Source organism: Lampetra fluviatilis, chromosome 2, assembly GCF_964198595.1.
Source record: "Lampetra fluviatilis chromosome 2, kcLamFluv1.1, whole genome shotgun sequence".
NCBI lineage: Eukaryota > Metazoa > Chordata > Hyperoartia > Petromyzontiformes > Petromyzontidae > Lampetra > Lampetra fluviatilis.
The window spans coordinates 6,397,917-6,417,454 of record NC_136276.1 but is presented as its reverse complement, the minus strand read 5'-3'; the positions used below and the strand labels follow the sequence as shown (position 1 = coordinate 6,417,454).

The following is a 19,538-nucleotide window of genomic DNA, read 5'->3' as shown; positions in this document are numbered from 1 at the left end:
AGCGGCGACGATCGCACGGCAAACTTCGGTCGGAGCCCAGAACATTTTTTTTAAACGTTCGATAGGTGGCCAGAGTAACAATAGATGAGGTGCGTTTTGAAGGGCCCAAATGTTTCGCAAAAGCCGTTTCCCCTCCTCGGAATTGTTCCGTGAGTCTACAGCGGAAAGGTTACGCGCAATATTAATAATTTTATCCGATATATAATTGCGGTCTTTGGTATTTTAATAGATAACACGAATGATTTTTTGCACTAAATGACGTACTGCAACAGCGGCTAAGGTGTCTGCTTTGTAGAGATTGTAGCTTTAAAGTTGCAGATCACTAGTTACTACTCGATAATCATGAATTCATCATACACATATATACGCCGTATTTGAATCGTGTTTTATAGCGAATCAGAAAACTGTGCTGATGGAACGTGTACGTGCACCATGTGCTGTAATCATATTAAGCCGAATTTAAGCTATAATCCAGTGCTTAACATTTGAACTCTCTGTTATAAAACCCGCCGTGGCATAAAACCTAGCAGGACAAAAAAAACTGGGTGATTGGGTCAATGGTTGGAATATGCAACGGATGCCAATGCCTATTCTGTGTACCAGATTTGACATCGCATAGCCATGGCTGCTTGCATGTGGCCTTGTATTAAAAATACTGATTTCCCTGAGGATTGTGATGGTGCATTCAAGCAAGGAGTGGTGCTAATGTTGCAGATTATTATCCCTGTACAGCTCAGAAGAGAAGGCATGCCTTTCTAAAAAAAAATGCTTTAAGGTGGTGCAAGAGGGCAGTGAGAAACGATATCACTATATCTTCTTGGTTCTTTCGGTAAAGTCACGTAGAAGGGAAATAATTAAATAATAAACATAAAACCTAATAAAATACAAAGATATCATTAGATGTAAAAGGAAATCAGGGTCAAGTATGGGGTGCACATTTTGTACAAACGAAAAAAGACAGTATTTACTTCACAGCACAATTTTAAACAAAATATATAGTCAACAATGATGGCCTGTTTAACAAATCGCGAAGAATCATTTTCGAGTAATGGTTAGGCAATAAATGAGCTCTCCAGTGTAGGCAACGTGTGTGCTGTTTAAACTTTATATAGCACGCCATAGTACAGCGTTTTTATCGAACACCTCCTTGTTTTATTTTTCGATTTAAAGCTTTCGTGACTGCAGGGATTCATCTTCTTGGTTCTTTCGGTAAAGTCACGTAGAAGGGAAATAATAAAATAACAAAAATAAAACATAATAAAATACAATTCTCACGACGTTTCGGCCACAACGCAAGCAGCCGTCCTCAGGTGAAAAACAGGTCTGTCGGAAAGACAGCGTGTTTCATTCAGACGCTGTCTTTCCGACAGACCTGTTCTTCACCTGAGGACGGCTGCTTGTGTTGTGGCCGAAACGTCGTGAGAATTATTTTATTATGTTTTATGTTTATTATTTTATTATTTCCCTTCTACGTGATTTTACCGAAAGAACCAAGAAGATGACCTCCTTGTTTACCAAGTCCAAATCGCAGCAGCTGGAGTCAAACACCACGGCTATACCATTCAACACATTTTCAATGTTTTTTTTTTCATTTGAATGACCAATAAGACGTTATGCCACCTATTTCGCACGAATAAATTCCTGGTGAAACACAACTTCGCAAATTTCGGAATGGGAGGTCGTTTGTAACATCAGGGTCGGTTTTAAATGGGCTGGGGGGGGTGGGTCCTGCACCATCCAAACGTCGTCTCTCTCTGGCCCAACAAGTACCATCTCCTGAGCGGTGAATCGCTGTCACAGTGGCTCACACGGGCAGCTCTAACTGGATCCTCCCATGCCGGAGGAGCCGGAACGGGTACTAAGTGACGTGCGCTTGCGTGGCGCTTGCTCTTTGTTGAGGGAGACGGCGGAGAACGGGTTCGGGTATGAAGGGCGCAATCCACAAGTTCCGTCATGGCTGCCACCACGCGACTCGTACCGGGCCCGTGGAAGACGGGCGGTGAAAATGAGACGAGAGGCCAATGTGTGTTTTGGACTTCTTTCGCACCGTACGTAGCCAGCCGTGCTAATCGAAGGTGCGGGGGTGGGGGGGTTGAGACAACAAACTAAACACAAAAATCAGTTCTAAAGAAATGAGTTTTCGATCTATATTCAAAAGTGCACAGCGCCCAGTAGCTTCCTACTCCTCACACCAGGGCCAAGTCACACCAGGACTCCTGCCTCGCTCCTGCGTTTCGGAAGCTCATGGTGAGCGTACCCGACATTGATCATTATTGAGGGGATGCAGGCAATGACATTTAGCGTGGACAAAAACCAAATTCCAGGAGGGAATACATCCAAAGTGTACGTCAGCTTCGTGCCTTTGTGGAGTTGCGTGGGCGTCTTGAGTTGCTCACTCCTTCGTTGCTATTGCCCTTCAGTGGCATGATCCGAGAGGCGATAGGGGGCACTACTGCCCCCCCCACCCCCACCATTGAGACCCCAAAAATTGGTATTTTATTGATAGTTACCGGAGAAAATACTTCTTCTTCTTTAGTGCTGCCTAACGGCGTGTGCGACTTTACGATGATATTGATCCCGGTCTAGCACGGCGTGTAGAGTTTGTGCTGTTGTTAATTGTAGCCATGCAAATACTTAATACTTTTATATATATAAAACGTAGGGCCCTATTTAAAAATCTTTAAATATCACGACCTCCCTCCCTTCTACTCCCCTCTGCCCGCTTGGGAAGGTTTCTAGATTCGTCTCCGGTTGCCTCCTTGCCGTGATTATTGCGCAGCAACAACCTCGACTCTTGAGTGACCCTAAGGGGGAGAGCGCACGGGGCGTGGCTCTCCCCCGTTTCCTGCGCTGCCTGTTCCCTCTCTGCACGCCTTAATAAGCATCCTGCCAATTGTTCTGCGGTAAAATGTCAACTCGGCACAATCACCCGCAGTCGGGAAGTCACATGTGGCCCTCAGTCTTAAGTGAACTTTAAGCGCAGATTTTAAATCTGCAGGCCAGAAACTTTTTTGAGCACACGAATTGGGGTTGCCACCTTTCCGGGCTTGAACCCGGACAGTCTCGGATTTGGCAGCTATCCGCGTTCGGGTGGCAGGCATTGATTGGTACCGATATTCGGTACGGGCATTGTGTTGTAACATTTATTACGGTACAATGCGCCGTTTTAATGGACCTCCGCTGACTGAGAGGCATGTCTGGATCTGGTGGGAAAGGTGGTGACCCCTACACATGCAGAAGGAGCAAGATAATGCACTGTGCTTAAAATAACAACAATAATATTTGTGCTTATAATTCACAAGGCAGTGTCTGCAGTAATCCAGCAGCCACATCAACTTGTAGCGTATGGCACGAGCCACTGACTTGTGTTTGTACAATCCAGTATTCATAGTTCTGGGATAAGAACCACCCTCATCAATTTATTATCGTGTGCTGTTTTGTGTTTGTTATGTGGACTCAGACATAATTCAATCCTTATTCCTGCATCATGGATTTTTATTTTTGCCCACACACAGGCAATATTTTACATTGAAACAGAGGTCATCGCTGATGGATGTGTTAAAGTGACCTTTAAGAAAAGCCCCTTCGAGTGCATTTCTGTTTTGGCGACGTGTACCCCTTCGCGTTTCGTCCCTGTCTCTTAATGGCTTTATAATTCATCAAGTGGAATAAACGAAAGGAATCCTTTACAGAATTTGCGCTCTTCATCATGCGCAACGTACTGTATAAGATTACATCTCCCAGCGTTCCCGTTATGCACTCTCCCACTGTGATGCACCGTCTATCGGAGATTCAGCATGATAGTTGCGATGGAGTGTCGAGTTAATTTGTTTTCAAAATCGCATTACGCAATCCGCGTTAGTGGGGACAGTTCCCAGAAAAATAACCCCATTGTCCGGGGACTTCTTTGGAACTGGGTGCACGTGCACAGGGCGTGAGAGGTAGGCGGCTCTCACATTTCGATTTAAAGCTTTCGTGACTGCAGGGATTCATCTTCTTGGTTTTTTCGGTAAAGTCACGTAGAATGGAAATAATAAAATAATAAAAATAAAACATGATAAAATAATTCTCACCTGAGGACGGCTGCTTGCGTTGTGGCCGATACGTCGTGAGAATTATTTTATTATGTTTTATTTTTATTATTGTATTATTTCCCTTCTACGTGACTTTACCGAAATAACCAAGAAGATGAATCCCTACAGTCACGAAAACTTTAAATCGAAATTTGACACATTTATATTTACTCGATCTGATCCCCCCCCCCAAAAAAACGTTTTAAATGGAACACGTGGTTCTCGTTCTACACTCGGCCTAAGATGCCGATTGTACGGGCGCAGTCACTTTTATCAAGTCACTTCCAGTTGGGGGGACCTGCGATCGGGTTGCAGGGGGTGGGGGGTTATTTGAACGTACTTCACCAAGCACGTGAGTGCGGGGAGAAAATGCGTGGGACCATAGATAGTAAAGTACAACAATGGGGTTTTTATGGTTCCCCCCCCTCTGTCTGCCCACCGAGTAGACCTGCAGCCAGTTAACACAGCCTGCTTGTGCATGGTGGTCACCCATCCAAGCACTATCCAGGCTTGGTGCTACTGTGCTTAGTTTCTGAGGCCCGACGAGATTTGGGCACAATTGGAATGATCTGGTTACAGGCTGTGCATAATAAACCCTATATGCCGATCACTGGGATGAAAAGTAAACACTTGGAGGTGGTGTCTGGGGAATTAATGGATACCAAAAGCGTCTCTTCCACAACACCGTGAAAGCGACGATTTTACCTCTGCCTGCAACGTTTAATCAAAGTGGTAACGTGGCTCAAACAATTAAGCAAATGCACCGTGGCGCTGTCAAGCTGCTCCTGCTGCTGCTGCTGCTGCCTCACCGAACACTGACAGCAGCCATGGATTATTAAATGAGATTGCTTCCTATTTTTTTGGACACGTACCATCAGGACGGCGGGATGGAGCAGTGGCGCAGTGGTTAGCACACTTGGCAATGGACCCGGTGACCTGAGTTAAATTGCTGACCACGGCTAAGATCAGGTGCGAGTGATATATGAACTGGCCCTGAGCTCCCATGACCAACCCACAGAGATGGCCAGATGACACCTATAGCATCTACGACCACCACTTCGAGACCTTCAGGCAGCGTCAGATTGAACAATGGACCGTACGTTTCAAAGTTTACTCTGATAACCGCTGTGTCTAGGAACTGTGTGGCCTGAATTTGTTACCACAGCTGCACCTCGAACAAAAAAAACATAAACCATGAACTAACAGCTGTGGGGTGTGTAATCTAGTGGTGAGGTATTGTCCTTTTGTTTTTTGGAGTTGTGTTGGTAATTGTACCACATTTCCTGCCTCTGAATGCCATAAACTGCGAACCTCGGTTATAGAAAAAAAAATACACATATCCAATGTGTGTGTTACTGATTGCATGAATTTTGATATTTAGAACAATGTAATACTGTAAGGTAATACGATACCGTAATGGATTTTGACGTCCGTTGACCAGGGGAATCGGTGTACACATGGGGCCTGCATGCTGCGGCGGTGGCTAACACGTTGTTAGCACTGGGATTTTATACGAATGACGACCCAGGTGCTCGTTCTTCGTCGCTCAAAATGCGGTGACGGGGACAATGTCACCGGACTCGGCTATCACCACGAGGATGAGAGATCTGCTGAGCAAGCACCTGACTGGCGTCACGAGGACACTTAAAGCGATGTCTACATCCTGGCCCTATGAACTTTGTTCTTCATTCATTTTAGTCAACTTTTCCGCCTTACGCATGCGATTAACTGTTTTGTGTTTTTTTTTTCTCTCTATTCTCAATACACCGATATAACAATTTGGCAAAAAGCGCCTCTCCTTTCCCGACTCACCTTCTGACACGAGTGCATGAGCCAGACCAAAAAAATGGTACCACCTAAGGTAGCAAAAACTTGAGCGATGCTGATTTATTTCTATGGTGAATTATTTGATAACCCGCTCATTTCAAGTTGTTTTCACTGAATAAACTAATATCGGCGGCATAGACAAATCGGAATCGCTAAAGTTATGTCACTTGAGGTGACGTAATAATGCTTTCGTGATAGCTTTGGTTATTGCGTCACTTTCTACCGAGTCAAATGCCTTGTCATCCATTGCCTACAGAGGCGAGGCATAATGGCACTTGATGTTCATATATTTATTGACTCTGATTGCAAGTTTGTACGTGATCAATTGTAGAAAAAGCTTCACTTAAACCCTGCATACTCCCTTGGGGAGTTGGCCTCGAAAGTCACCATTACGCTATTCCCGAAGATAAAGATCTTGCGTGAAAATTTTATACATGTGCGATAAGCGATAAGCGCCTACTAATGGGTCTGTAATTCTTCGACTTAGTTTCGTCTGAATATTTGAACAGAAGAATGATTCGGGCATGTTTACGCGATTGAAGTATGTCATTTGTGTGTAAACATTTAGTAAATATGTTCACTAATATTGTACTAAGGCCTGGTCTTAATTATTTGATGATGTCCACAGCTATGCTCTCTGAGCCAAAGGCAGAGTGTGCTTCTTCAAATTCCCCCTTTTCATCTGAAAAGCAGTTAATTCCTGGGAGATATATTATCCTTCCACTAATGTTAAACGTTCTACTGTATGTGTTACATGTGTTATGGTTTTATATTTTTACCAGTTCCCATCTGTGAATTGCCAAGCATTAACCTCTTTTTGCTGATTTCCTGCTCCCAAAGCCCGGAATAATGTCATCAATCATGTTTGCGCTTTTCTCTGATTTATTTCTCATTATCTTCCCAACAATTTTACAGAGTTCTGTTTTTTTCTATCTATTGTTGAGAAAGTTTGCCTCTTTTCATATCGCTGGCATTGTTCAATGCCTGTTGTGGTTCTAGATAATTTTATTTCTGTTTGCTTGTTCATCTCACCCCAAATATTCAACGCACAATCCATCACTATACTAGGTATTCCATCCATTTCCTCATTTTGCTTCTCGAGATAATTATCTGTTGCTTAGACTTCGTCTAAATCTTGCTGCCTCTTGACCTAGATTTTGATGCTATCTTTCCTGTTGTTGTCCTTAATTAGCCAACGTTGTTTACAGAGAGAAGCTTTTACAAAAAAAAATTGGATTGGAGCAATGAAAACATGAACACAATTGCCGCAAATATTGACACAATTTCAGATTTTCTGAGAACTGCGCGTGGAAAATGAATTTCAGGACATGATTGAAGGTGGACCGGGATGAATGACGAAATACAGTTGCCTCAAGCAGAGCAGGTTTTAATCGGTGTGTATTACCAGCTATGGCGTAGAGATTTGAAACGAAATATGAGCTTTGATTTTTTTTTTGTTTAAATGGAAAGAAAGCTGGAAAACAGCGCAACGCAACATATACGAGCACGCTTGCGATTGCACTGAGGGACGAAACGAGGAAACCATGAATCGGAGGACACGTGCAAGTTCGGGACGTCACGGTGACTGTTGAGTTAAAGTAAAGTGGGCCTGGGCAGGAGGCATCGCTCGACGGGAGTATGGATGATGTCGGAGACTAACGACGGTACTGGCACTCGACGCAGCAGACCCGCTCACCAGTATCTCCTGCCCGTGCAAATGGGAGAGTCGAGAGATGGGTCCTGCGAGCAGGAGAGAGGCTGTCGCGTCGCGACACCGTGAATGGTGGCGATGGGCCGAGGAGACTGATGATGGTAGTTTGATATAATTAGCCACCATAGCAGGGTGATCTGACGCACATTTCACACCGCTACGCCGGCGCAAAGGTATCCTGCTGCTGCTTCCATCAGGGGGGGCAATGTCGTGTGAGGGATAAACACGCGCGCATTTGATGCTGAACATTAATCTGCGAAAATTACAGATCGAATAAATACACGGCAACGTAAGCTGGCTGTTAACTTACTTGTTTACGTATTTTACGATGCAGTCTGCGCGTTGCCAGTGTCATCATAACACGTTGCCCGAGGTGTCAACTGTGTCCGGCGCGCAGAGCTCACACCGCACGCACCACACTCGACAATCCGCAGCGCTGAGTTTAATGATGGAGCCTTCGTGAGCATCGGTGTGAATGGACGCATTGACCCTGCGCTGAGCAAAAACAGATTGAGGACGAACATGTCCAGAAGCTCTGCTAAGGGTTTCTTAAGTATAATTTCCCTGGAAATATTAGAAATTGGGAACATGCCTGCTTCATTGTAATTTAATTTGTGGCACGCTAATGGCGATGAAAAAGCATTTGCCCTTGACATGTTACCACACTCATTGGGCCACGCACGAGGGCAGTAATGGCTGTTTTCATACAGCAGACTATAAATAGAATGACTTGTCTCAGTCAATTAGTGTCAAGGTACGCCGCAATGTGCATATGAGCGTCTACTGCGCGGCTTCTCATACATAAAGGATGTGCATTGTGAACGCGGTTGTACAAGACAAACTCACGGGTAAAATGGTATCGCCACCCCATTTCAGATTTGGCCTTTCGCGTGTGTCTCCGATTCGCGAGATCGGGCCAAGCTTTGGGCGTCAAGGATGATTGATAATTACCAGTGACTGACGTGCAGTGATTATGAATGCCAATAAAAGAAGTAATTTTTGTGGTTAGATTGACTATTCATGCTGCCCTGACACTGAAGAGAGCAATCCTCATTATCCGAGAAATTATGAACGATTCAGACTCAGATCATCCCACATGCACGGGAACGTCAATGTGATATGTTGCTGCGTGTCTTGCTTTTTTTAAAGTCAAGAATTAGTGGTCCTGTGTAAATGCAAAACAACGGCCGTGACCAGGTAATGGACAGCAGATGTGGTGGCTTGTATTGGTTTGTGATTCTGAGTTGCAGAAGCAGAGACGTTCACACCGTTGTTTTGCGACTAAAAGGATGCAAGTTGCTACGATTCTTCCAAACTCTGTCTCAGAAATAACATACAGTCATGAATCGGTGCAGTCGCAATACTGTGTTAATGGCTGTTATGGAGGATACTGTAATCTATTAACCGTAACGGAAACGCATGCGGTCATTCTTTGAGTTCTCACAATTTGGTATAATTTGTAAAATGTGTCTTTTTTGTGTTCATATTTGTGAGAAATCGTTCTTCTACTGAGCAGATGTATTTCCACAATAAAGACGGGGTGTCACACATTGAAATTTGCAGAGGCAGCGATGTGCAGGGATTGGCACAGTACAAATATCGAAGTTGGCTGGCAGATTTGGTTTAAAGTCGCTTTTAAGAAATACTCGAAAAGGACCGATCACACTTTCTAACCATTACTTAACGAGGCATTTTTGGGCAATTCGAGGAATGTGATTGTTATCGTCGCGGCATACGTTGAGCGACCCAAGACATTTGGTGTCATAAAGACAACAGAGGTTCCGTGAATCATACTCTCAGGTTTTTTCGGTAAAGTCACGTAGGTAAAAAAAAAATTAAAAATTACTAAAAGTAAGAATAGAATTAAAATCAAATAATAAATCACGACGTTTCGGAGGCAACACAAGTCTCCGTCATCAGGTGGGACCGTCACAGCTAAAATTACTGCATCACTTTATACAGTAAATCTGGCTGTGACGGTCCCACCTGATGACGGAGACTTGTGTTGCCTCCGAAACGTCGTGATATTTTTTCTATTATTACTTTTAGTAATTTTATTTTTTATTTTTTTACCTACGTGACTTTACCGAAAAAACATAAGAGTATGAATCCTTGCAGTCACGAAAGCTTAAAATCTAGTTCTGTGAATCGCTCTTTATCCCCAAAGTCGACTGCCTTGTGGCAAAGAGGAGGCTGTGCAGTGCCACACACGCACCCTGCACTCAGCTGGGTCCTCGCTTCTTGGCGTGGACATGGTTTGAGTAACAATCATAATTCGGATGTCCCAATTTGAATCCACTTGATGGCTTCTGAAGACACTGAGTGCATGCCACTTGTGTACCTCCAGGAACTGACGGCAGGTTACAATGGGCTCCATCGTTCAGTGCGGTGTACAACCGTCGCACGCCATTTGTGGACGAGGTGACTGCTGGTGGCGTGTTCCGGCTCGCAAACTGTTACTTGTGGACCACTGATGGTCACACGGTGGCGTTTCCTGTTAGTGCCTTGTTAGGAACTGTGACGATTTCCCAGATGCGTTTTTTTTGTCCCCATGCCCTTCAAGGCTGAGCCGTGGTACGACTAAGAGCGTGGTTAATGGAGTTAAGTCAAAGCACGCATAACGCTGCCGTGAAGATGGAAACGCTTTCCATTGCCAGTGCCACCTGCTCGTGATGATGAAGGAGACTGGCGTGGCGTGTGGGTGGGGGGCAGGGGAGGGGGGTTGGGGGAGCGGGGATGGAGGTGAGGGTTGAACTGTGTGGGCCAGTTGACCCAAGCTCGCTGTGCCCCACCGCAAGCAACCACACGTGACAGGCAGAGACGTACACAAATAAGAATGGGCTTTACCCTTTCTGGCAGTAAAACAGCTTCTAGATTTGAAGCTTTCGTGACTGCAAGGATTCATATTCTTAGGTTTTTTCGGTAAAGTCACGTAGGTAAAAAATAAAATTAATAGAAACAAAGTAAAATAATAAATCACGACGTTTCGGAGGCAACCCAAGTCTCCGTCATCAGGTGGGATCGTCACAGCTAGATTTACTGTATCAAGTTACCTACGTGACTTTACCGAAAAAACCTAAGAGTATGAGTAGTAAGACAGCTGTTAAGATGTTCAAACACCAAATAGATGATACCTATTACAAGGCGTCACGAGCTGCATTAGCCGCACGTACTTGTGGCAAAAGATGCAAACAAACATGCTCTGATAATTATATATGCGCTGTCTTTGCAACTAATTGGCCTACACCAGAGAGGCAGCCTTCGTCATGGCCTGGTCTCACCAGAGAACGCTGAAAGGCAAACAGAATACAAAGGCAATGGAAGTATCAAAGTATTCATAGCTCGGGTTGAGCGGTCATATTAACACTTGTTTGATTGCCAGAAAGAAGCCTATTTTTCATCATTTTGATACTGGAAAACACACCCCACTGGGTGCAGACACGAACAATCATTGACAAGGAAATCATCCGACGACGACAGCTGGGGATTGCTTTGCAGGATCAATACTGGCTGTATTCGTCGCGTTATTTTGCAATCGTTGCACAAGGACGATGTTCAAAATGCAAACGTACACGCTCCAAAGATGCCCCGTGCAGGATGCTTCTCCAGCGATTGCGTAATACAGTTGGGGCGCACGTCGAAATCACAGCATTGATTTTTTTTAAAAAACGTCGCACGCTATTTACTCCGCACGGTGCTCGGTGATGCGAGCAGAGGCGAGGGTGAGATTTACTCGCGGTTTTCCCCCCAATCCCCGTGCCGCTGGTGACTTCTGTCCGAGGACCCTGTACTCGTCAGGCAGCTAAAACTGTGGCTGAAATGACCGTGAAGGCGGCCAGAGTGGCGTGATGAACGTGGATTTGGTGGCGTGGAAAGGTCACTCGAATGAAGGTAGGGGTATTACGGGCGCTGCGCTCTGCTTTTATTTAATGCTGTATGGCTCTGGTTAGTCTTATGCAATGCCAGAGATATATATATATTGCTCTGAGGTGTATTTTGCACTTTATATTCTGGCTTTTATTGTCTTGTTAGGAAAGCATTTTGTCCCTCTTTATGCATGTCAGGTACATATTGCTCTGATGTGTATTTTACACTTCATATTCTGGCTTTTTTTGTCTTGTTAGGAAAGCATTTTGCCCCCTTTTTTACACTATTCGTGGTGTCTCAATTAATTACCTTGTTTCTTACATAACGCATGCAAATGAATCGACTGTGCTCTGGATGTGTAAAAGAATATCTGCCTTCTGGATGCGTACACTCAAAAAGTACCCAACGAATTCTTTTGAATCTAAAGAACATTGCGAAGACGTTTCGATAAATTTGTGGCTGGGGTTTTTTTCTTCTCCCGTGCCAAACTGCGCCAAGTTTGAACAACAAAAATAAATTGTGGCGTCGTCTTCCCGTGCTCCGTTCAGCGTCGCCGCGTTACGAGAGGGGCGCTCAACGCGATGTTGGCTGGAGGGATCCTCTCTTCCGTAGCGTGAAGAGAAGCGGGACAGTGGTGGTGGTGGTGGGGCAGATCTCGGCGCACGCTTCACTGGCGCTCGCCCCCACTCGTCCCTGCACTCCGCGATTCAAACCGCACTCGTTCGGTACGCGCCACGGTGGCTAGGAGATGTTAACTACCCCGCCAGGTATACAGGAGGGCGTTGGTTCGATCCCGACCCTGTGACGATGGCTGTATACTAACAGGGTTTTACCACTTTTTTTCTGGCAACAAAACTGACACCTTTTGCAAAAAAACTATATTCTGATAATAGAGTATTGTTTTTTGTTTGCATTTGACTGCAAGTATTGTGGTTAATGTAAGCATGATTCCTTGCAAAAAGGTGTCAGTTTTGTTGCCAGAAAAAAAAAAGGGAAAACCCTATTAGTATATTTTGGTACTGGCAAAGGAGGTGCCATGACGATGGCTGTATAGTTGGAGTTTGCGTGCCTCTGTCCCTGTGGTCACGTGGATTTTTTTTCCCTGGGGTCCTTCGGTTTTTCCCTCCACATTTAGAATCAACGTGCGTTTATAGTATTTGGCTGCTAGACATTTAACACGCGATAAGCCACTTCGTTGACCTATCATTTGTGATAGCCAGGTCGCTTCTGATAAAGAGCTACATAGCTCAGTGGGCCTTACCTGGTAAAATAACAAAACATTGTAGCTAAGTTTCGATTTAAAGCTTTCGTGACTGCAGGGATTCATCTTCTTGGTTCTTTCGGTAAAGTCACGTAGAAGAGAAATAATAAAATAATTAAAATAAAACATAATAAAATAATTCTCACGACGTTTCGGCCACAACGCAAGCAGCCGTCATCAGGTGAAAAACAGGTCTGTCGGAAGGACAGCGTCATTCAGACGAAGAACAGGTCTGTCGGAAAGACAGCGTCTGAATGACGCTGTCTTTCCGACAGACCTGTTCTTCACCTGATGACGGCTGCTTGCGTTGCGGCCGAAACGTCGTGAGAATTATTTTACAATGTTTTATTTTTATTATTTTATTATTTCCCTTCTACGTGAATTTACCGAAAGAACCAAGAAGAGTTGTCGCTAAGTTTAGGTAGGCAGCGCGCACGAAAAGTTCAAGCACCACCTGAAGCAGCGGGCGAGATGAAGCGAGCAGTGTCGGTGGAGCGCCCGTGGGCTTGTGTGGGGGAAGGCAGCCACGGCAAGAGCTTTCACCCAGGAGGGCAGCAGCGCAACCTCCCCTCCGATCGCCGGGCTTTACAGATGGAGGGTGAAACGAGTATAAAAAATTCATCGTAAGTGCTGTAAGGCCTTAAAGAGTGCTCTAAATAAATAAGTTGCCCATTTTTGTCCCCCCACCCTTTCACAAATTGGGCAATGCATTCCTCGTGCGGATTAAAAAAAAAGTACTTTCGACTATTTTATTATTTTGTTTGCGATGTATTTATAGAACATTTGTTGAGCCAGTGGCACTCCCTCCCAGGGGCCTGGGTTTTCCCTCCTTGCACTCACAGCAACCATCGTGACCCATTTCCCCGCTTCTCTGTCTGCAATTCGCTCGGAAGAACAACGTTCCCGTCTCGTGGAGAGCCAGAGACATGATGTGCGGCTGAGAACAAGAGATGCTCGTGACAGAGAAATTACTGCAGTTTTCTCTCTTCGTTTGAATCAAGCTCGTGAAGCGACCTGCGACTTTAACTTTCATGCAGCCTAACTCTTAAAAAGAAGAACACATTTGTTCCAGTGAGTCAAGAAAATTACTCCTTTTTCCTTCTAGTGTACCGTTGGCTGAAGGTATGCATTAAGCCGAATACATTCACTGATAAGAGATACATGACGCAAACAGTAATCATTCATAAACATAAGAGCAACCTGCATTATGCATGACAGTGTGCTTCACAATGTGTCTGTACTACATGCTTTAGGATGTAAATGTAGAGCCTTTTGTGCATCCACTGCTGGATTAGGGCCTTCCCTCAGGGTTACTACAAAAGCACGTGGCACCCTGCTGATGTGCAATGCAGTATTTGTCCTGCAAATTGAATGAAGATATTTGACTTCGGTAGTCAAATACGTTTGTCAGCTCGCCACTTGACTCTTACGAGGGGGTTTACTAAATTGTTAATCACACTCATTGTTAAGACAAAAGTGTTTTATAGAATAAAACAAACCGACTCGGTCGCGCGATAGCAATGCCCCCAATGCGACTGAGCTTGCTCGATGCCCTCACCCTCACTTTGGCTGTGGCCAAGGATTCATTTTCTCGCCGAATATTTCCTCGGCCACTGGTAAACTGGAAGCGGTGGCACGGCAATCGTTGCCACAACCGCAGCGGGAGGCATACTGGATTTCGGGTGCTGGGTGCGGAACGATGTTCTGGTATCCCCGGCTCCGCTGCTCAAGTTAAGCCCCGGCTGTACCCCTGCACAGCGACGACTCGGGAGACGTTGGTGGCTGCAGAGCAGTCGCCATCGTCGTGGTTCTATTGGCGCCATATTCTTAGGTTTATTCGGTAAAGTCACGTAGGTAAAAAATTTAAATTAATAAAAGTAAAATAAAAATAAAAATCACGACGTTTCGGAGGCAACACAAGCTTCCGTCTTTAGGTGGAACCGTCACAGCCCGACAGCTTGTGTTGCCTCCGAAACGTCGTAATTTTTATTTTTATTTTACTTTTATTAATTTCATTTTTTTACCTACGTGACTTTACCGAAAAAAACCTAAGAATATGAATCCTTGCAGTCACGAAAGCTTCAAATCTAGAATCTATTGGCGCCGTCAGAGGGTCGCTGTTGACGTCCCCGTCCTCGCGCCAGGATGAGAGAGCGCAGCGGAGTTCGCGTATCCACTGAGCCTCCGTCTCTACTTTGGTCCAGAAAACAATTCAGGAAATTGCTGTGAACATTTTTTCCCCCCCCCCGAGGTTATTCATGCCTCCTCCTTATTAGATTGCCCGTAACAATCAGCCAATGCGCATCTGTGCCGTTCCTGGCGGAGCGATCGCGGCGGCGTGAGGATTATTGCCGCGCTGTGTTTAAGCCGGGCAGGGTCGCTGTGTGTGAGCCAGCGGAAGAGCGCTTTCACTCGCTCGCTCGCTCGCGGTGGGCGGGTGGTGAGCGGCCTCGCCACGGCTCCTCTCGTAGCCACGAGGTGCCGCCTCCGTGGTCTTCACGGGCACCGTGGATATTGCTCGCGTGTGCGTTTCCTCTTCGCGCGACACCTGCATTGCCTCCGGCGTAGGGGCATGACAAGATGGGCATCCTGGCCTCGTTCGGTTTGTCGTCGGGCTGAGTTCTGGTTGGAGCTACCGATGCAAATGCACATTATACAGCTTGCTCGTTCGTGCTTTAGAACAAACATTTTTTTTTTTAAAGAAAATTCTGGAAGCTTTATTTCACGCTGGGGTGATCACGAACCAAATTCGTATTGTTTCATTTGTAGCTTTTCCTGCTCTGCTTTGAGACTAATGATTACATTTCACTAATCTCCAGCAATCGTTTGAATGCATTTTTTTTGGACAACTTTTTCGGAAGTTTAAGTTGGCGTTTCACAATAAAAAAAAACGTGGTGGACATTTGGAAAATCCGATGGAGACCCATCATCCATCGTCGCTGTGAAAACAAGACATCTCAAAGTTCCTTGATTATTCTTCGTCGTCGTCCGTCGTTCCAAAACCTCATTGCCCGCCTGTCCTTGTAGCTAATTCCTCTGGCCCCTCCCCAATGCCCCCCCCACCCACCACTCCGAATATAAAAGCCACTCCGGTGGTGTTTTTTTCTCCTCCCGGGGCTGGAGGAGGAGAGCACGAGTCGGGCTGAAGAGACCGGAGGAGCACTTCTTGGCCGCTGCCCTCTGGTTTTGTTCTCGCTCTCTCTCTTCGGGTTTGAACGTTTGGAGCATTTTGTTCATTTTTACTGCAATTTTTTCTAATTGAGGATGAGCAAGTTCCACATCGCCATCTTCTCGGAGACTCCGTCCTGAGAGGAGCGGGAAGCCTGCAGGTTGGAACAACTCCCTTTCCTTGTGATTTTAATTTCCATAAAAAAAATGTTAATGTTGTTTTCCTACACATATATTAATTTCATGCATTCTGAATTGGAATTATTGTTACACGTATTAGTTGCAGTCTCAAATAACCTAATACCCAATGAATACCTCAGTTTTAGGATAAAAATGAGTCGTTCATCATTCAAGGTATCTCTTATTAGTGTTAAGCCGTTTTCTAAGTTGTAAAAATGTGTGTCACTGCACGATAAGGTGAAAAGATTGTCCTTGTAAAACTGTGTGACCAGCTGCACTATCTGGCAACCGTGTGACCTTGTTCAGGGCATGTCAATACCATCAATGCTTTACAGCGGCTGATTGTATGCGCGTGTTGAACTTATTTCGCACCGTACGTAGCCAACCGTGCTCATCGGAGGTGCAGGGGAAGGACAACAAACTAAACACAAAAAGCAATCCGTTTTCAATATAGATTTAAAAGTGCATCATAGCTCCCAGTGGCTTCCTAATATCGGAAGGAAGAGCGTTCCAGACGGCCGCAGAAGCGCGTCGGAAAGCGCGCGATGCGGTGGCCGTCTTTGTCCGATGGTTCAGCCAAGAGCCGCTGCGAGGATGACCGGAGTTTGCGCGCTTGTTTGAGCTTTTTGACAAGATCGCCGAGGTGTTGTGGTTCATTTGCGGCGGGCACTTTGATCGCGACGAGTGCGACCTCGTATAACGTGTGCGTTTGGCAACAGGAAGCCAATGCAGCTCAGCAGAGCGCCGGGAATTGCGTGGAGGACTTTACTCACTGCAGCGCGATTGAACAAGCGTCTCAGACGTGCCGATTTCGAGCCTCAGGGTCGTCTGTGAAATATTCTGCGCCTTCCAAATTGCAGTTGAGCAGCGAGTGCTTATACGTGTACGGAGGAAGTGAGGGCCCCCGGTGAAGTGACCGGCACTGTGGCGTCGATGCTGATTGTGCAGCGCGATCCACGGACGTTCCCGCAGCGCGTGACCGTGTTTTGGGTTCCTCTGTTCATTCGTCTGTCAAAGCCGCACTGTCACTGGACACGCAACAGGCACGCACATCCCATGATGATGTCGATGACGATGTTACATAGCATGACTGCTATCACGATGGTTATACAACTCTTGGCTGGAAGCACAGCCCTTCATGAATACAGCCCTTTGACAATCTACTCCTGGATGAAGACCTCCACGTACGTTTTGGTCATGGGAGTTGTTTGACCATACTTCACCACACTGGTCAGTGCGAGTTAACAACGTTAAATGGAAACTGGAATATTTGATCCTTTTTGCAAACACTAAGATTCCATAATTTGTGTTGCAACGCACGTTGTGTTACATCGTTCTCATTGTTCAGCATGATCATGGTTAATGTGTGGCTTGTGTCAAATTATTTCTCACCCTCACCGTGCACACGCCCCACCCACTCTCACTTCCCTACTGCCACTCCCTGCGCTCACTCCCCACTCTCACCACTCTCACTCCCCACTGTCACCACTCTCACTCCCCACTGTCACCACTCTCACTCCCCACTGTCACCACTCTCACTCCCCACTGTCACCACTCTCACTCCCCACTCTCACCACTCTCACTCCCCACTGTCACCACTCTCACTCCCTACTCTCACCACTCTCACTCCCCACTCTCACCACTCTCACTCCCCACTCTCACCACTCTCACTCCCCACTGTCACCACTCTCACTCCCTACTCTCACCACTCTCACTCCCCACTGTCACCACTCTCACTCCCCACTCTCACCACTCTCACTCCCCACTCTCACTCCTGTCACGTGTACTCAGTCCATGCTCTCTTGTTCTGTCTTGTGCTTGGAGCTGCTCAGCACTGTTAACTCTTAACCCTACAGCGTGACCGTGTGTTTGCATCATAACAGGCGATGTTCTGCGGAAGCCAAACACTCTTTCAAAGCCCGCACTCGAAGCTAATCTTAACCAAACGTTAAGCATGCGTAAGTGACTTTGATTCTTCTCCAGGAGTATTTTTTTCTGACACATTTCTCCACGCGCGTACACTCCACGCGTGCAGCGTGCGTGCGTGCGTGCTACAAACGACATACTTGCCACATGCCATAGCATGCCAAGAGCACGCGTGGTGCCGACATCGTTCCTCACTGTACGGCGCTGTGGCGTCAACGCTCGACACCCAGTGAGGGCCACTTCGGGACGAGAAGTGTCGCCGGGCCTGTGGCTCGTGCCGACAAAGCGCAGCGCGCGCGTGTTCACGCCTGGAGCAGGCGCCCGCTGGACGTGTCGCTGTTGTTGCAAGAGGTTAACGCTTGGGTCACTGCCGATGATCAATTATGCACGAAGGTTCACATTTCAATCCATCCCGCTCTGGACGCTTGAGTGTGAAGGAGCTGCGCTTTGTGCGTGACCTGTTAGTCACTTACTTCCCTTTTAACAACAACAACAACAACAACACGAATTTGAAGCTAGGATCCAAACAGATGACGCGTCGTGAGTGGCGATGCGAGAACATGGAATGTGTTTATTTTCTTATTATTGCTGTTGTTATTATTACTCTGCTTGTTTACGAAGAAAAGCCTTACTGAGTCTCGGGGCTCCTTTTCAGGAGGGTCATGCCACGTTTTAGGATTTTTATCAGGCGATGTTACTGCGGTGCGTAACCCCCGATTGAGTCACTTGCAGGTAATGTTAAAGGATGAGGATGTTTGGTCGATACCCTGTAGCATTGGGGGGGGGGGGGGTGGGTTTGTTAGTTGTGGAAGAAAACCGAAGGAGCCGGAAGAAAGCCATGCACAACAAGAAGAGAACACAACAAACGCCACGCAGGAAAGCGCCCCCCCCCCCCCTAAGTCGAGAATCGAACCCAGGTACTTCTTGCTGCGAGCCGAGAAGGACCAGCAGCAGTTATCGCGAATTATCGTGACAGCGCGACAGGACCAGAAAGTTTCCACGAACGTGACAGCCCCAGGCCGGTTGCTATGCCCCCCCCCCCCCCCGACTTTGCGCTCACGCTAAGCACGCTCGCCGGAGCTGCTCCGAGGAGAGGGGGAGAGACGTCGCCTTCTGAGAGCCGTCGCGAGGGCGCGGAAGCCGCAGGAAAATGCCTCCCGCCCGCCCACTCCACTGAGGTGGCAAGCGCCGTTGTAATTTTCACCTTGCCAGAGCCGGAGTGTCATGGTCTCCCCTGCGACAAACGGTCTCGGTTGATGACTGTGACCACGACGTGGTCGGCATGGTCATCGCAGCGATTGCTTGCTTTTTACCACGAAATCCAAGCTCTCAAACACTCGCACACACGCACACGCATGCGCTCACTCCTGCCGCGCTTTGTTGTGAGCCAGAATTTTTCACGTATGAAATCGCATGTAAATTAGATCGAAAAAAAATGTAGTCAGTTGGTGCGCGTGAATCTCTATAGAATCCGTCCTACAAAGATTACAGAAGAAGTCTTTGGTGCGGAGTGAAACAGAGTGTT

The 19,538-nt window shown here is 46.4% G+C and overlaps 1 protein-coding gene across 9 annotated transcripts in view; it reads left to right on the top strand.

Moving 5' to 3' along the window:
- The window catches only part of RAPGEF4 (Rap guanine nucleotide exchange factor 4), a 92,627-nt gene that overhangs the window by 19,235 nt on the left and 53,854 nt on the right, over positions 1 to 19,538 (top strand). Inside the window, exon 1 of one of the 9 annotated variants that reach the window (XM_078866939.1) lies at positions 11,456 to 11,502. The exons of 7 other annotated variants lie outside the window; for them this stretch is intronic. In XM_078866939.1, the coding sequence (XP_078723065.1) occupies positions 11,497 to 11,502 (6 nt within the window). In that variant the 5' untranslated portion in view covers positions 11,456 to 11,496. Of the gene's footprint in view, positions 1 to 11,455; positions 11,503 to 15,864; positions 16,069 to 19,538 lie in introns of those variants that run through there. One more of the 9 variants, XM_078866948.1, reaches the window with a different exon arrangement.